The sequence below is a fragment of the Monodelphis domestica genome, chromosome 5 (genome assembly GCF_027887165.1).
Source record: "Monodelphis domestica isolate mMonDom1 chromosome 5, mMonDom1.pri, whole genome shotgun sequence".
NCBI classification, from domain to species: Eukaryota; Metazoa; Chordata; class Mammalia; order Didelphimorphia; family Didelphidae; genus Monodelphis; species Monodelphis domestica.
In genome coordinates, this window is record NC_077231.1 from 126,346,371 (window position 1) to 126,365,804 (window position 19,434).

At 34.3% G+C, this 19,434-nt stretch overlaps 1 protein-coding gene across 9 annotated transcripts in view; it reads right to left on the reverse strand.

Annotated features, from left to right (window-relative positions):
• The window catches only part of EPS8 (epidermal growth factor receptor pathway substrate 8), a 262,450-nt gene that overhangs the window by 25,485 nt on the left and 217,531 nt on the right, over positions 1–19,434 (reverse strand). For 8 of the 9 annotated variants that reach the window (XM_056799298.1, XM_056799296.1, XM_007503603.3 and 5 more), the window contains 3 exons: positions 15,946–16,079; positions 8,537–8,645; positions 3,045–3,188 (listed from right to left, as the gene is read on the reverse strand). In XM_056799298.1, the coding sequence (XP_056655276.1) occupies positions 3,045–3,188; positions 8,537–8,645; positions 15,946–16,079 (387 nt within the window). The remainder of the gene's footprint in view (positions 1–3,044; positions 3,189–8,536; positions 8,646–15,945; positions 16,080–19,434) is intronic. The other variant, XM_007503605.3, reaches the window with a different exon arrangement.

Below are 19,434 nucleotides of genomic sequence, written 5' to 3' on the forward strand. Positions count from 1 at the left end.
CAGAGTGGCAAGATGATTTGCATAGCCACTTCCTACTGCACATTGTTGCTTATATTATTGGATTAAATCAGTTTGTGAAATTCACAAAAAATATATTATTTCAATATACTTTCAATTGCAAGAAAACCCTTTCAAAACCAAGCCCAAGCAAAATAAAAGTAGCACAATCCCATAAGTTTCTAATATAAATGGAGACCTTTTGAACTTCAGAATAGACTGAGAAAGACAGAGAAAGAGAACCTATTCTTACAGCAAAGCAATTATCTTTTTAAAGGCCTCATGCTCAAATAAAATAAAAACTCCTCCACACGACACACACAGAAACACACACACAGCTTCAACACACTTTTTCTATCTGTCACTACATGCACAATTGCAATGAGAAATTTCATAACTAAATCAAATCCTGATGAAGAGTTAAAAAAAAAAAGAATAGCTAGGAGTGGGCAACACTCCAATGGAACATAAATTCATCTTTATAGAAGAAATATAAAGCTTTCAAATTTAAAACATTTCTTGGTTATACTAAAATTGCTTGTGAAGTTATTTATATTGAAATTCTAGATAAAGGCTAGAGTTTGAGATACAGTTCTGCTTAGAAAAAGGAAATATAATTGTCCTCTAGATATCTTTCAGTCCTTTGTATGAATATTTCTGGTGGTAAGTAGAAAATATTTTTAGTTGAAAAGCTGGTTTAGACAGTGTCCAGAATATAAAAGTATAGGGTCAGACCAGTTTGAAAAGTAAAATAAGAAGATTTGTGGATCTTGGGAAGCAGAAATCTGGAGATGTAGAGATAGAAGGAACCATAAAAAATTATCTAGTCAAATATTCACCTCTTTTTTAAAAAGCTAGTGGTAAGAAGCAGACCTGGAATATGAATTTATAATCGATTTGTCTTCTGTGGACTTGGCAGATAGGTGCCTAAATGTTTGTTGATATACTAATCTGAGGGTGCTATTTTACCAGAGTTTGCCCACTCCTAGCTATTACACACCAAAGGTGGGGGGAACCCTCTAATAGACAGCCATATCTATCTAGTTATTGCAGATAGATATATTTATCACTACAAATGGAAGTCCTTGGTCTCGGCATGCCTCTATGCATGAGCACACACACAAACAGAAACAGAAACAAACACAAGGGTCCATTGGGAAAGCTTTTTACGTGCAGTGCTTCTTGTTATAAACCCACAAGGTCAAACAAATAAAAAGCAATCCAACTAAGTCAAAAATGTAGACAGAAGTTTAGCTGAAGCGTAAATCCTCAGTTACTGGTTAGGGAATAAGTAAACATGATCTCATGGATAAGCCAAGAAGCTACAGCATCCAGAAGTTGGAATAAGATTTACATCACAGCAATAACATCCTAAAAGCAGGCAACTGGAAACTTGTTTTATTAATTGTTGTTATTTTTTTAAGATAAAAATTTCCAAATCTAAGATAAAAAGTTAAGTTCAAATTTCTATAAGAAATGAAATAATTCTTAGGTAATCCCATACCTTAAATAATTCAAATTCCTTCTTTGGCATTAATAGCTAATAATAAATGATAAATATAAAATTAAATACTTAATGTATCAGGCACATAGTTTGGACAAATGTAAACACATTTCAACATTGATTTTCCTTAATTAAAAGGATATTTGACTTAGCAGTCAAATATATATACTCTATATGGCTAATTCCATGAATTATAGTGAACATTGAGTTACTCCAAACAAATTAAAAATGTACCATTGCTACAAGTTTAATATTATCATCAGATTAGCCAGAAATATATAGATAAACCATTCAGAACTTTGCCACAATTTTAGGCTTGGAAAAATAATACTTTCAAGCCTGAAATCAGGAATAAGACAAAACTACTTTATCATATATGCAATACACTTCCTACATTTGTTCATATCATTATCCTTGGGCTGAATGTGAACCTGCTACCAAGTTAAGAAAGAGTTCTTTATGGGAATTTGGCAAGAGAATCATCTTAGTGTTAGGGGGCATGGGTGAGATGCCCCTGTGCCCCTGGTATACCTAAATTAAATGTCCCAGGAGTAAGGAGTGTGGGTTGAAGCTACAGGGAGAGTATGAAGCCCAAGCCTGGCAAGAGCCTGCAGTTGTTACACCTGTGTCTGGTATGATTTGATAATGATCCATTTTCTCTATTAGGCATATGTTGTATTTTAATTTATAAAAAAGAAAGCAAAGAGACTTCTCGGTTAGACTAGTCATATACCTTTGGTAAGTCAGTGCAGGATATAGCTGAGCACAGGTTATAGGAAGCCAGAGGCAGGGCATAGAATATCTGAGTAAAAGAATTCTTGGGCTCTGAACCTCTCCAGGACTCAGTTTTTTTTTTTTTAATCTGTAAAATGAGGACTGGTTAGGTGATCTTTATAAGGGCTCTCAGTTCTGTATAGATGTTCTATTGTCCCATAATGCTAGGAATGCTCCACTTAGTTCCAGCTCCTAAACCCAGGTAGGAAAGAATGTGTTAAAGGCAAGCTTGAGATGAAGGGGTGGGAGCATTAATTTTCTAAAAATAAAGAAAGATCATGGGGAAAAAAAGTAGCAAAATAACTTCCAGGAAAAGTTATTTATTTATTCTCAAAATTTGGAGCAGTGAATATTTTCCTTAATTGAAATATGTATGTGGTTGGGTGGAGATATATATGTGCTATGCATAAATCTGTCATTTCCCCCTCCTGCCATAAGAGATGATCTGGAATAAATTTTCAGTGTTAAAAAATCAAAATGTGATTAAGTCTTGCCTTTATTTTTTGGACTGGACCTGTCATTTCATATGTTGTTCATGGTAAAGATCCTCTTCCATAACAGAATGGTACCTTTTCTGTAACTTACAGTCTTAGAGAATTACTTGCAACCCTAAGAGAGTAAATAACTTACCTAGCATCATATAGACAAGAAGAGGAAAAGAGACTTAAATTTGGATTTTCTTGATTCTGTACATATTACATCATAATGATAAATCTGGAGCTTGCCTACACATATAATAACAAAAATTTTATTAAGAAATTAATGTTACCTGTATAGTATGAGTATAAGGTGGGTCAGCACGCCCTAATCCAGGCTCTTGAGGTCTCATGATATCTAAAATATTATTTGGCACAAATCCAGAGTCTCCACTTGCACTGCGAACTTTCCACCATTGTTTTCTATCATCAAGAATCTGTCAATATTAAAGAAAATTTAAAAACCACTTTAATATCAACTATGACTACAATTTTATTTTCATTGTATCTTTGCAGAGTATTAATCAAGGACCTTTCATTTCTTAAACAAAGTTAGAAGCCATTCCCTAACCTGCAAATTGGCAAAGATGGCCAAGAAAAAAATGGAAATAGTTGATGCTTGAAGAGTTGTGGAATGATAGTTACACTAACACATATTTGACAGAGACATGAAATGATTCATTCACTTTGGAACGCAATTTGGAATCATGTAAGGAAAGTTAACTAAAAAATATCTACATCCTTGGAACCAGAGATTCCATTACTGGGCATACTCCAGGGAAACCATTGATAAGGAGAAAGTTCCTATGTGCAGTAAAATATTTAAAGCAGCATATTTTGTGATAGTAAAGAATTGGAAATAAAGCAGATGCTCATCAATTGGAAAATGGTTAAATGGTTCAAGAATGTAATGAGACAGTACTCTGCTATTAAAAAAAAATGATGTATGCTGTAAATCCAGAGAAGGATGGAAAGAACTACATGAACTTATGCAGAGTGAAGTAAGCAGCACAAAAAATTTAAAAAAATTAAGTAGTTAAAGGATATGAACAGGTTGTTTTTGAAAGAAGATAAACAAAGAACCAATAATAATAATAATAAAATATTCAAATTATCTAATAACCATAGAAATGCAAATTTAAAAAAATTCTGAGCTATCACCTTACACTAAAAATAATAAAGGCCAGGTTTAGCAGGACTACAGAGAAACAAGCACACTATTACCCTTCTGATGAATCTGTGAAGCACTTTTGGAAAATCAATATGGAAGCATACAATAAAAGCTACAAAGTCATTTCTATCCCATGGCCCAGGGCTCCCATTACTGGGACTATATGCTAAAGATGTTCCTGAGAGCAAAAGAACACAAATGTACAAAATGTTCATATACACATATTTATAACAGATAATAGCTAGAAATAATTAAAGCATCAAATAACTTGTGGAATGGCTAACACATGGAAGGGATGTCAGACTCAAAGAGAAATGGAGGCCATGTGGAAAGTTAATATTAATTAATACTTTTTTTTTGGCCCCTCAAAAGCCTTTTGATTTTTAAAGCACAAATTGATTTTAGGATTGAAGTTCAGACTATTTCTCCTCAAGGTATATTATGTCCTCCCTTATTTTGTCTCGATGTAAAAACTGGCAGGGTGGGGATTGGCTCCTTCTTTATCTGTAAATAAGAACTCTCTTGGGTGATGAAATAATCAATCAGCTAGACAGGCACTATGTTGGAAGCAGCAGTCACTGTCAATATGACTTGGCACCAAGAAGACTCACATCATCCTGGAAGGAAATCACTTGAATTTATTTCCTGGGTGGCTGCTGTCCAATGAGAAATCTCTTAGGAGGTGCTAGAAAATTATTGGATGATGATTATATCACAAGGAGTGTAGATTGGTTTTTGGGATAGGAAGCAGGGCTTTTCCCTGCCTTTTCTCCCCAAGCATGGCAACTGTGAACTTTAGATTACTCTACCCTACTTAGTCTAACAAAAACAGGAATGTCTACACCCATACTTAAGGATCAAGTGTTTAGGAGGATGGCGTATGACAGACAATGTGCTAGCAAATGACAAATCAGAAACAACTGACAGGCCTCTGGGCTGTCCTAAGTCAAGATTAAGCTACCATTGGTACATGTGAGACACAGGAAAGTGATGTAAAAACCGTCTATATATTTCGCGTCACTTCCTCTCTCCAGCCTCTTTCAGCTGAGGTGGCTCTGGAGTCAGCTTGCTGAGCATTTTGGCATCTTGGCATGGCAGCAGCTATTGTTCGGGTTTGGTGTTAAGTTTTCCTTGATACTATACTGGAAGAAGCTTAGCAGCCTAGTTCAGGTGCTGCATCTTCACTGAGCTCTTTCGGAGTTTAGGCTGATCCTTTTCTCCTTTACTTTCCAAACACTATCCTCTTAGAAAAGCCTCGTGATGGAGGTCTTTGAACTCCCCCTGGCAAAGGTCAGGCAGGAGAAATCCTATTCATTCTCATTCTCATTCTCTGTCTCTCTCTCTTCTCCTTAATTCCTTCCCTCTATATTAATTAAAATCAACATTATTTTCCAAATGGACTTGGGTATTTTATTTGGGATTTTCTCTGGTGATCAAATTAATTTAGATTAAGTCACAACCCTAAAATTATTGTTATATAACTTGGCCATTCTTGCTCACATTTCTCTTGTGATGGGCCTGCTCTGGTGATTTAGCATCTGTTCATGCTGTGTAGGGAGTCCACTGGATAGTTTGGAAATCTTGAGCAATCTTTTAATGAAATAATATTATAGAACTAAAAATAGCCTCCAGAGAATATCATTCATTATAGCCACTATACCACATATAAGGATCCCTATGGGCTACATATTGACTTGGAAAATTACATATTAATACTGCTTACATGCTATTGTATTTTTATTCATTTTATTAAATGTACCACAATTAAATTTTCATTGAATCAGGAGTCAAGGGGGATGAGGTATTATAGCCTATGCATTATGAATAAATGAAATAATATTCTACTATTTGGAGCAGCTAACATGACTTTGCTAAGAAAACTTCAAATGGGATTATGAAGAGTCAGGCATGATGAACAACAACCACATACTACAATTAGGTGGTGCCATAGTACATAGAGAACCAGTCAACTTCTTGAGTTCAAATCTGGCCTCAGACAATTTCTAGCTAGGCCACCCTGGGTAAGTACTTTAACCCTATTTGCCTCAGTTTCCTCATCTGTGAAATGAACTGGAGAAAGAAGCAGCAAACTACTCAAAAAAAATCCAAATGGAGTCTTGAAGTGTTGAACATATTCAGAAATGACAGAGATGAGAAATACAAAGATCTATATGAAGTGATATGATTTGATTAATTCTTTATAAGCACATTTGCTCACTTGGATACGTGTGTGTGTATATATATATATATACACACACAAGATGTCCCAAAAGTCTTAGTGCATTTTTAGTCTATTCATTTTTTTTCTTTCCTATTCTTTTGTTATTTTTTTCCCCATAGTTACATGATTCATGTTGTTTCCCTTCCCTCTTCCCTCTCCCCTCCTGGAGTAGGCAAGCAATTCCACTGGGTTATATATGTATTAATACTCAAAACCTATTTCTATGTTCCAGATATTACAATTTTTAAAAACAATTAAATCTTAAAACTGGACTTGTGGGACATCTCATTTTAAAGTACAAGAAATTCTACATTGGGTATGAACAGACATCTAAACAGACCAGTCTTCTCTCTTTGGTAATACTGGTAGCATCAAGAAAAATATGAAGCAGGAAAATGTATATGAAGTAAGACAGAGTGAAGAAATCAGAACCACAGGAACAAAATATATGCTTATTATAAAGCTGCAAATACTAACAGTGCTAACAAAATGCTTTGTTTGGAAGACTATTCTTTCTAAGATGAGAGGGATATACGAAGAGAAACATAAAAACGGGTGAGAAGCACACACTGTTGGGAATCCTTCTCCCTCCTGGATGTTCTCTCCTCTTGGTTTCTGAGCACGGCATCCTCTCAGCTCTTCTCTTGTTTAACCACTTATAAGTCTCCTATGCTGTTTTACCAACCTTTCCTTATCATTCCCCCAACTAAGTGGGGACATTATTCAAAAGTCCGCCATCATAAGTCCCTTTTCTCCCTATATATTCTTGCTCATCTCATCATCTTCCATGGGTACAATGAGTACTTTAAAGCCTTTGACTTCCAAATCTTATTATCTAGCCCTAACAACTGCCTGTCTTTTGGGCAGGACTGCTGCCTTAGTTTTCTAAGTTTTTATAGTTTTTAGTTTTATAAAAGCTTTAGCTTTATAAACATCTTAAATTCAACATATCCCAAATGAAAGCTATTCTATTCTCCCTCAGGAATCATACTTCTCCTCACTTTTTTATGTCTTTTCAGGACATTACCAGCCTTCCAATCATCCACATTCATGAATCTGGAATTTCCCTTTCTTCTTTCTCTGATCCTCTCATACTTTTATCAGTATCAAAGTCTTATAGAGTTAACCTCAGCAATATCTCTGGCCCCCCTCCCCTTCTTTCAACTCATTCAGCTTTCGTTCAAGTCTGCATTATCTCTCACCTAGCTGACAGTAAAAGCATCTTGATTGGTCTCTGCCTCCATTTTCTCTTCTCTTTACAATCCATCCTCCACACTATTGCTAAATTGATATTCCTACAATAGATCCACATTACTGTACTGCTCAAATGGCAGGGGTTCCTTATTGCCTGGAAGATGGTATACAAAATCCTCAGTCTGGCATTCTAAGCCCTCCAACAATAGAGCTCCAACCTGTTTTTCTAGTACTATTTCACAATATTTCCATTCACGATTTCTGTTACAATTAAAATGATTTGCTATTGGTTCCCTGAACATGTTAATCCACTGCTTGTTTCTGTTCATTTGCCATGAGGTGGTTCCTCAGGTCTGGAATGATGCCCCTCCTCACCTCCACTTCTTTTTGTTTGTTTGTTTAAAGAGTCTTTATGTTTTTGCAGATAAAAATAATTTCTTACGATGACAGGTCCTGTGAAGCACTCACCTCCACTTCTAAGAATCCTTAACATCCTTGGAAACTCAGGTCAGGTTCAACTACCTTACATGGGACTGTCCCACTACTCTTAGGTATTAATGTTGGTTTGGTATCCTGCTACAATTACTCTGTATTTATGCTTTCCATATACTTTGTATTTACTAATCTGTATATATGTATTTTTATTTCTTCCAGCAGAATATAAATCATTTGAGAACAGGGGCTGTTTCATTTTTGTCTTTTTAGTCCTGTACCAAACATAGTGCCTTTTAGAGAACAGGCAATTAATGTTTATTGAACTACAAAAAGTAGAGGGAAAAGAGAAATGCCATTATTAACCTTTTATTAGAGCTGAATTTCAAATAGCTTGTGGGAGATACTATCAGATATGTTCACACTCAGCAGGAGAACAAAGATAAATGACTCCCCAAATCAATAAAACCTTAAAGACCAGAGAAGATACAAATTACATGAGTAGTTTTATTCAATTGGAGTTCAATCAACAAAAAGATAGAGTTTAATTAACAATCGCTTACAGTGGCAAGTCAGTTTTGAACTTATATACTGAGTATAGCATGACAATGTTGAAAAAAATACCCATTAGTACTTCTCCCACAAGGTTGTTACAAGGTTCAGACAAGTATGTAAAAATGACTTTCAGACTTTAAAGTGCTCTGCAAGTGCCAGTTTTCATTATTATAATTATCATTTACAATAAAAGCAGTTGAAGATTCCATTACCTCTAATATGTCATCCTTCATTACTGAAAGCTCACTGCTGTTCCTGGCCACAAAGTCATACTTGGATTTGGCATATTTCTTGGGAGGGGGTTTGAGTAGGTCATAATTCCTGAAACAAATGAAGAAAAAATTACTGCTATAAGTTAAAAAAAGTCATCAAAAGGAAAACATCTTGGGGCTTCCCATTTGAACATGAGATTTCTTAGTGCTAAATGCTACAACCAATCGAGGTTGCAATTCATTCATACCTTTTATCTACCTTATTATGCTTTCTTACTGGTTTATTAGCATATGGGTAAATGTCCTTTAGTACTGTTAACAATGAATAGATAATGAAAAACTAAAAATCAAAGCAATCAAAAATTATTTGCTCAACTCTTGGTAAAGCTAATTTCTAATGTATTATTTTGAACTGTCTATGGATTTCATTTATTTAATCTTTGCTTCCAAGTTATCCAAAAGGTCTATAAACTCTGTGTGTGTGTGTGTGTGTGTGTGTGTGTGTGTGTGTGTGTGTGTGTGTGTGTGTGTGTGTGTGTGTGTGTGTAGTAAAAAAGAAGCCAAGCTAATGTTCTGTGTCAGGAGATACCGAATGAGTAAATGTTTTGAAATAAAGTATTGAGTTAAAAAATGGGAACTTCCAGCACTCAACTCGGTTGAGTGAGAGATTTTGTAACAAGATTGCCTTTCATCACTAGAAATGTGCCAATGCCCCCTTCCTACCATCCTGGCTTCCCATAGGAATTAAAATAGAGGTAAGGAAAGAAATTCCAACATAGAAGGAGAAAAAACTGCTGAAATAAAAAGTTAAGTGCCTAACACAAAGAAGAAAAATACTATAAAAGGTAAGATGTTTTCAAATAAGAAAACCCCAGGACAGAAAGAAACTACAGCTAGAACTGTAAAGAATGCAATGGGGGAAAAAAAAGTCCTAAGGACAGTTGAAAGGTCTAACAAAAAAATGAGGACAAGAGAAAATGTATAGGTCTAAAAGAAAAATTCTAAAAAGACATCATATTACAGAACAGAAAAAAGCCTGGAGGAAATAAAACTCAAAAAATTTCACAATACAAAAAATATTGAAGCAAAACGGAAAGAAACCAATATTTGACAAACATCTGAGAGCTCTAGAATTAAAAATACCCCTTATTTGGGTTTCAGAAGAATAATCTAATAATCAGTCTATTCTATAAAACTCTAAAATACAGAGATGGTGTCAATCTACATTGGCTGAGAGAATTTCCTGATTGACAAGTTCCCTATATCCCAGAAATCATAGAACTACTCCAGATTCCCTACCCATCAAATTACCAATGTGATATTTTAAATAAATTTTAAATGTTAAGTGATTTTTAAAAAATACTAAGCAAAACTTATTCATGCAAAAAAGGTCAAAGATATAAATTTTAAAACTTTTTTTAAAAATTGAGATAATTATTTTATTAACAACAGCTGCCATTTAGCCACATATAATTTTGGTTTGTCAAGAGGATGTTGTAAACCCAGCTTTCTCAAATTCCAGCAAAGCATTTGACAAAGTCTCTCAAGCCATTTTTGTGGAAAAAAAAATAGAAAGAGGTAGAATAAATAATAAGAGTTATGATAAGTTAAAACTGGTCGAATAGATGGAACCACATTTTAATAACATTCTGTTAACTTAGAGAGTTTCTGATGGAATATCCCAGAGATGTGTTCTTGGCCATTTGCTGTTTGTCATCATTATGAATGACAGAGATAAATGCAGAGAATGGCAGAGAGTACACGCTTATCATATGCAGGAGACATAAAACTAAAATGATGGATGACTGAGACAAAACCCAAAAAGTTCTTGACAGACAAGGACACTGAGCCAAACTTGGAAAAATTACATTTAACAGGGCAAATATAAAGTCTTACACTTGTAGGTATTTTTAGAAAAATTCCACTTCAAAAGGGCAAGATAGGCTGGCATGCCCAGGCAACAGCTTCGCTGAAAAAGATCTAGGAGTTTTAGTGGTCTACCAATTCCATATATGTTAATTGCAAAGTGGCACAGTGTATACAGCACTGGTTCTAGAGTTAGGTTGACATGAATTCAAATCCAGCCTCAGACATTTACTAGTTGTGTGGTACTGGGCAAGTCATTTAATTTCTGTCTAACTCAGTTTCCTCATGTTAACAATTCTTATTACATTATACCACATATTAATCATTAATAATTAATTCTATCAATTGATAATAGCATCTATGCATTTTGCAAGTCTTACAGTGCTTTTAATATTATCAGAGTTCCAGAGAAATCAGGTTAAGGTTATATGGCTAGCGATCTGACTACTTTGATAAAAGCTGGACAGAGAAGATGGGTTAAATGAAATAATATTATTGCACATATTTCATTTATACATGCTTCCTTCTCTAGTTTTTCCATTACTCATCTCTCCTCCTACCCAGGGTCTAATCATTATAGATAACTAAGGGTGCCATATTGAAAATACAGAGTAAGATAACTATTGGGCACTCTGGGCAGTTTTCTCACTGTGATTGGGAAAACAAAGATTTCCGTAGCAGCATTTTTCAAGCAGGTCCAACCTACCTCAGATAAGTAATTAAGTGTTCTTTAGGACCATAACACCAGCTGTATGAACACTGACCATATTTGTCAACCAGAAAAATAACAATTAGAAATATGTTTAGATCTAAACAGGACTTTATATAAAAAATCTATAATGTATCAGAACATGTAATTTCAATTTTTCATTTGGAAGAAGAATGAGCTTGATATTTATATTCAATCTGAAAGTCAAGAAAATTGAATCAGCAGTTTAAAAATAACTCCAAAACAATTTCCCAGATTCTAAATAATTATTCAAATGCCAGAGTGTAAACTATGACACAGTAAATTCACTGAGCAGTGAGTAAAATTCATGCAGTATCTTTACTTCATTCTTGGCACCTAATTAAAATTGTTTGGTATTATAATAATTGTCATTGAGATGTTAAATGTCTCTGAATAAGAGAAGATTTTTCAGAGACCTTTATATTTCTATAGTACTAATGCTGGTGATGGTCATGAGAATTTCCTGATGAGCTACACAAGGTGATCATTTTCCATTTGGGACTTTGAAAGAATTTCCCCAATTGAGGATGAGATGGTGCTCATTGGCACCAGTCGAGATTAAAGACACCTGGAAGAGTTTGGGGTGGATCAAGAAGGTTCCTTAGAGAAGGGAGGCTTTGTTTGGAACTTCTAATTCCCTCTTCCTATGGGAAGTATAAACACGCTCCCTTAGCACTTCCTAGAGGACAGCACTAACTGATAATGAATGAAATGACTGACTTGGACACCCATGAAAAAGATCATTGTGGAAGGAGCCAATCTTTTCTCCTAATCTATAAAAGAGAATCTTCATTACCTGTTTGGAACGTTTTTGTCCTTTGGGAATTTTCCCCTTTTTGGAGGACAGGCTAAAAGCAAAACAAAGCTAGGAAAGGTTTTAGCTTCAGCAATATTTCTATATGAATCCTTTTCAAACCACCCTTGCCCCCAGAACCTATTACCCTACTTCCTCAAATTACCGTGTGCTATTTTATACATAGACCGAATATGCCCACTAGACAGACACATTATTTCTCCTTATGGGATGGATACAAGCTCCCTGAGGGCAAGGACTGCTCCATATTGATCTGTGTATCACCAGAACCTAGCATGGGGTCTGATACCTAGCAGGTAAGCTTAATGAATGCTTTCTGATTGAAGGTAGACCTACACACATGAGCTACACTTGAGCTATAACTGAGACTTCCCAGAAGCAAGTCTGGATAGAACAGTACAAGAAAAAAGTACAAGAAAAAAAAAAGAAGTTGGGGGGTGGGACCCCTAAGTTTGAGCTCAGGTTGGAGGATCCCAGAGCTTATGATGCTGGGCCATAGGTTAAATTCACGATTTTCCCTGTTATTATGCAAATATCACGGAAAACCTTTCCAAAAGATCTTCTACCATATACAAATGCTAGAAAGGTTAATTATTAATCAATAATGTTGCATTTTAAACTTTTATGGGAAATGGTCATGGAAACAATGGCTGAAATGAACTTTAGCTAATAACAGTAATAAATTGTAAGATTCCAAAGTGTTGAACGACATCATTGACCTCTGGCACACCCAAAGTCCATTTATTCTAGCTATTGACCTAGCTGCTAGTAGAGAGCAGTGTAGCATAGTGAATGAACTTGGAGTCCAGAAAACTTAGGTTCAAATCCTTCCTCCATTGCTTATTAGCTGTGGGACAATGGGCAAATACATTCTCTGAGCATTTTCTCATTTAGAAAATAGCAATAATAATACCAACAATATGGAAGCTCAAATGAGATATTATAGAGAAAATGTTCTGTAAATTTAAAAATGCTATACTTAATCAGTTGTTTTTTTATCACATTTTGATAACTGCCTTAACTTTGTTGAAGAAAAGGCAAAAAGATCATTTGCTTAAATTCAAGAAACAATGAATTTTTTTAAAACTTCAAAATATCAAGACATTTACAGATCATATCCAAAAATGTTTTGCCACTTTAAGCCACATAAATATGTACGTGTGTGTATTTATATGTATGTGTTTGTATTTATATACATATATAGTTATATATTTATTATATCATTTTGTCTATTATTATATTAATCACTTGATTATTTTAATATTTAACATTTTATTTTACATTTTAGTAATTCATTTTAAAATAATTTATTTTATTTATGATTATAATTTTTATATTTATTATTTACAAATATATTTATGTATTATATTTATTTAGAATTATAAAGTAAATAATTTACTAATACAAATTTATTAAATGGCTATTATATGTCAGGCCCCATGCTGGGCACTGGGAATAAAAAGAGAAAAATTAAAGTCTCTACTTTTATGGGCTGTATTCAGGGAAGTGAACATGTTTATAAAAAAAGGAAGATACAAAATAAATTTAAAAAGGGATAAAAAAGATAGTTTTTAAGGAAAAAGCACTAGATTTTTTTTGCAGAATATAGTGTGAGAGTTGAGCCTTAAAGAAAACTATGGATTCGGAGAGGCAGACGTGAGGATGAATGTTTTTCAGTCTCAGAGGAAAGCCAGTGCAAAGGCAAAGAGATGCAAGTCCGGCTCTATAGATGAAAAAGTGAGAAAGTCAGTTGGTTAGATTGGAGTATATATAAAGGGGACTAGAATTTAATAAGGTTGCAAAGTCAAGTTCAGACCAAGTGCTGAAGGTTTTTAAATGCTAAAAAGAGGGGTTAATATTTTATACTAGAAGTACCATTTTGGACGTGTTTATTATGAGAAGCACATAGAGAATGCAGTTTGAAAGGTTTAATAGGTACTTGGAGATGAGAGATTAGTACTCAAGAGAGAGATAAGGGAAAGACACTTAGATCTGGGAGTCATCTGCACAGCGATAATTTAATTCATGGAAGATGGCATGGCCACCAAGAGAATATATTTTTAAAAAAGACAACCCAGAACCAAGACATTGGGTAAGGGTGCAGTTAGTGGAGGAAGGTACAGGTTGATAAATCAGCAAAGGTATCTGAGCACAAATAAGATAGATGGAGGAGAAATAAAGAAATATGGAGGAGAAATACAAGAAATAAAAATGTTATGAAAACTTAATAAGAATAGTGTTTCCAAAAAAAAGAGGGTGGTTAAAAGTAGCAAATACAATACAGAGGTCAAGAAGGATGAAGAATGACAGAAGACTATCCGATTTGGTGATTAAGACATTGGTTACTTTGGAGACAGTCATTTTTGAGAACTGATGAAATCTCAAGCTAAACTGAAAATTGTTCAGTAATGAACAAGATGAGAGAAAGAAAAGTCAAAATGGATAGTCAGTTTCCCCCCTCCCCTAATCAATCACCTGAATCTTACCTCTACCTCATAATCCTGGACCAAAAAAAAAAAAGGGAATGACAAATTCAGTTTTTTAAGACCATTTCTCTCCTTAAAGTTGAAAACTGGGTCACTATTAACTATCTTACATTTTTTTAAGATACAAAAAGTCATGCAATTTTATTAAGTTTAAATGTAAAAACTGTAATCATTATATAGGTTCTGAAAGAATTTGCAAAATATTACACATTAAATGTGTAGGGAAAAACTTCCTGAAGAATATTTTATCCAAAGTTTACTATATGAAGTAGCTGCATAACAAGATAAATGAATGGAAAAGATAATTTAGGAAATTTAAGTTAGACCAAAATCAAAGGTTTGAATAAGGAATTACAAAGAAGAATGGCTGTCTTAATTATTTTCTTTTACTTCTAAGTGGGTACAAATCACCTAAGGATCAGAGACCTTCTGGGCTATCCCTCTATTCTATTGGTCTACCTTCCTTTGTTTCACTTTACTTCCCCAAATGGCAGGTGCTAACAGTCAGAATCAATTCCTTTCTCCCCTTGTTCCTTTTTTCCTTCCCCACTTCTACTGGAAAACGTTAAACAAGGGCTAGATATATAAAAACAGATAAAAATTATTTGGTATAACAAAAATTCAAGATGAAACAAAGAAATGTCTATAATATATATAAAACTATAATTAAAACCATTTCTATCCTAATTCCAGCAGTAAAGTTTTGTTCTTTCAACTTGAGAAAGCAAAAAGAGGTGTTAGAGACTTAACATCTTGAATTTTACATAACTCGTTATTTCTAAAAGAGACCTACAGTTTAATAAGAGACAAATTCATCTAAAGATATTTACACTAAACAAGAGGAATGGAATTGAGTGATTTTTTTCCCACTATCAAGGCTAGTTTTTTCAAAAGAATGGCCAAGACCTTAAATAGTTAGGAATAGAGATACTAGATTTGTGATTTCACATCTATAAGGACATAACCCTGGCGAAATTCCTTCTATCAATGAAGGTCAGTATTGTCTCTGAAGCTTTAGTAATAATAATTATTAACTATAATAACATCTAACATTTATATAGCACTGTAAAAATTGCAAAGCACCTTAAAATATTTTTATTTCATACTCATTTGATCTGGGAAGCAGATGCTATTATTATTTCCATCTTATAGATGATAAAACCAAAGCAGACAGTGACTTTCCCCAAGTCATAAAGTTAAATGGTGTCTGAGGCTGAATTTGAATTCACATCTTTCTGGGCTCCTGGTCCAAAGCTCCCTATAATGAGCCACCAAGTTAACTGCCTAGAGTCCTGGGAGGTGATGTGATCTGCTCAGGATCTCAAAGCCAGTATAGGTCAGAGCCAGGACCTGAACCCAGATCTCATCTCCTCTAATAACAACATCATACGTGTTGCTGTTAAATTGTTAGTAGATTGACATTTATAGAAACAGAAAAGATTATATCACCCCAGTTGGCAAAAAAAAAAATGGATAAAGGCACAAATTCTCAGTGGTGGTCACTAAATGTTACCTATCTACATGGTGATTATAAGTTTGCTTAAAAGCAAGGGCAGCTTCCCCTTGGTCCGGCAGAGGCCCTCTTTTGTAAACTGTATTATTGAATGCGTACCCATCAGGTGGAGGATGCTCTGGTACATGAGAATGCTGAAAGACAAAGAGATTAAAAAAAAGATGAGAAATTTTTATAAAATTATCCTTTCATGTAAGTATAATGTCAATAAAAAGCTAGAGTTGTCTTGATGAACATTTAACAACCAGCTTTCCTGGTGAGAAAATGTGAAGACAACACATTTTTAAGTTTAATTACATTATTGACAGTTTTTCATCATTTTCTTAAAAATGTAGAGTTCAAAAAGTAGAGTTGTCTTGATGAACATTTAACAACCAGCTTTCCTGGTGAGAAAATGTGAAGACAACACATTTTTAAGTTTAATTACATTATTGACAGTTTTCATCATTTTCTTAAAACTATACAATCAACAAAATAATAAATCAAGCCTTGATTTGTAGCATTTCTTAATGATCAAGGTGAAAAGGCTCACATTTCATGAACTGTTTTGATTTGGCTCTAATACAATATCTATAAGGATATTCATTTAATTATGGTACCATTTTAATTTTTTGAGTTGCTGACAGCTATTTTAGCTAATATAAAATATTGTGATTACATTTTTATCATAAGGTTGGCTTCAAATATGTAATCAGTATAAATGCAAAAACTTCATTCTAAACTAGGGATTCTTAACTTCTTGTGGGTCACAGACCTCTTTGACCGTATGGTGAAGAAAATGCTAAACTTTAGAAATTAGTGAAAATAACACAATGACCCAGTTTTGGTACTGGAATTTCTCAAATTACTCATTGATGTAAATATTCATTGAGTTACAGATAAAAAATGCAACTATTACTAACAATATGCTATTAATACTTTAACTCAACTTGATTCACCAGTTCTATCTGAGAGAACAGGGTGCTGATAACATGTTACAATTTTAATGGGTAAAACTGGGGAAAGATGTCTCCATGTAACATGTAAAGGGGCCTCCTCTTGGAGTTTTGAAATTACTATGTATATTTGAAATAACTTACTTGACCTACTTTTCTGACAAAATTTCAAAGCATGAAGCTTCCTTAAAATGTGAGTAGTTGTGTTTTCTTTTATTTTTAAACATTTTTCAACCAATTATAATTTTGAAGAAGTACTTGTTACTATAGCAACACACATGGATATTGGTGTCCTTGTTGAGGGTTCTGGTGACTGACTATAGATAATCATCATTGCCCTTTCCCTCTCTACTCCCTTTGTCTCTGGAGATGTAATAAGTCACACCCCAACACAATAATTATCTCATTTTTGAGTCTAGAAGTAATTTAATGGCTCCTCAGTTTCATGTTTGCCTTTTCTGCCCCATTAGGATATATTAAACAATTAGGATGACAAGCCAAGACATGGAAAGCAGTTTATATAAGAAAAAAAAAATTTAAGATAAGCCATTATAGTATGACTTTTATTTTTTGAGGAAATATGATTTTGAAATCAGAAGACCTAGAATCTGTATGGCCTTTGGAAAGTTATTACCTCTTTGGACTTCAGTTTTCTCATCTATGAAATGAAGGGGTTAAATTATAGTTTCTGCTAAATCTGTGACTATGATAATTCTTCATTTAAAATTATTCAGTGGGAATACTTAATTTATTCATCAGAATCATCAAATATAATACTGTTTTTATTTAGGATCTGAAAAAAACTTTCACATAACTTAAATTTTAGAGATTTGTAAAGCAGAAAATGTTTGACTGCTAAAAGCAATAATTAATTAACAAGAATTTATTATGGATTTTCTATGTGCCAAGTCCTGGGCTGGGCAGTAAGGATACAAAGAATGAACCAAAAACAAAACGTTCCTATCTTCCAGGAACTTACAATTTAAAGAGGGACCCAAAATAAACATCAGTGAAGGCAGATGAGAGGCATATGGAGTAGAAGCCTCATAAACCTTAGAAGTGAGGAGACTAGCAAACTAGAAGGAAGACTAGAAAAGTCTCCTATTGGAAGCAACACTGGATGGGCTTGCTGAAAAGTCCAGGATTCTAGGAGGAGAAGGTGAAGACGGAGAGTTCTCTGGGCATGAGTGACAACTAGTACAAAGGCATGGAGACAGAAGATGATGAAGTAGGCTAGCATGGCAAGACCATTAATAGTTGTTGGGAAGCAAATAAGCATTTATTAAGTGCCTGTGTTGCAGGAACTGTGTTTATGCACTCTACAAATATTACATTATCTGAGCCTCACAATAATGAGGATGATGCTACAATCTTCATTTTACAGTTGAGAAAACTAAGGCATTCAGGTTAAGTGACTTGCCTAGAGTTACCCAATGAATGTAGTATGTAAGATTAAAATGGTAGGCAGGGGTTAGATTATAAAGAACTTTAATTGCCAAAGTGGAGTTTATTGAATGGGGTGGGGGACATAGTCAAACCTGTGCTTTGGAATGAAGTGACCCCAATTAAAAGGCATCTGTATGAATTCAGATAAGATGATAAGACTGAAATGGGATGATGGCTGTGTGCAAGGAGATGGGGATGTATGCAAAGGATATTGTGGAGGCAGAAATCCCAAAAAATTGGCATCTAGTTGGTTATAGGGGGTTAGAGTGAGGATTTAAGGATGCCACCAAGATTATAAACATGGGTAACTGGGATAGAGTGCTGAGATAGGAGTCAAGAAGGCTCATCTCCTGAATTAAAATATGGCCTCAAGCAGTTACTATGTGACTCTGGGGCAAGTCATTTAACACTGTTTGTATCAATTTTCTCTTTTGTAAAATAAGCCACAGAAAGAATGGCAAACTACTCAAGCATCTTCATCAAGAAAATCCCAAATGGGGTCACTAAGAATTGACCATGATTGAAAACTGCTCAACAACAATGACAATGGGGAAGTCTGGAAGAGGAGTGGGATTGGGGTAAATGAGTTCTGTTCGGGGCATCTTTGAGATTGAAATACTGATGGGATATTTAGTTTGAAATGTCCAACTGAGAGTTGTTGAAGTCTGGCTGGAGCTCAAGAGAAAGAGTAGAACAGAATCTACTAAATGGAGGATTATCAGCAAGGAGAGGATAATTGAATCTATTGGATTTGATAAGATCAGAATTGAGATTATGTAGTAAGAAGACCCATGACAAAGCCTTGGAGCATATCCATAATTAGTGGGCATGACATGACTGAAATGCCACATTTTCTAGAAAACCTGTTTTCTAAGAAAAAGGAAATTTCATAGGAATGGTATTTAAGTCATAATATAAAAATAAGAAAAGAATATAAATGTTTATTCTTGTAATCTTACTATTCCTTAATAAAGGGGAAAAGGACATCTGATTAGATTTACCTTTTAACTAGTCAGCTATGGCTGAAGTTTAAAAATGTGTGTCTACTGAGGATGCATAGAGATGAAAACAATGGGACAGATAAACTAATGTAAGTCATATTTTTTAT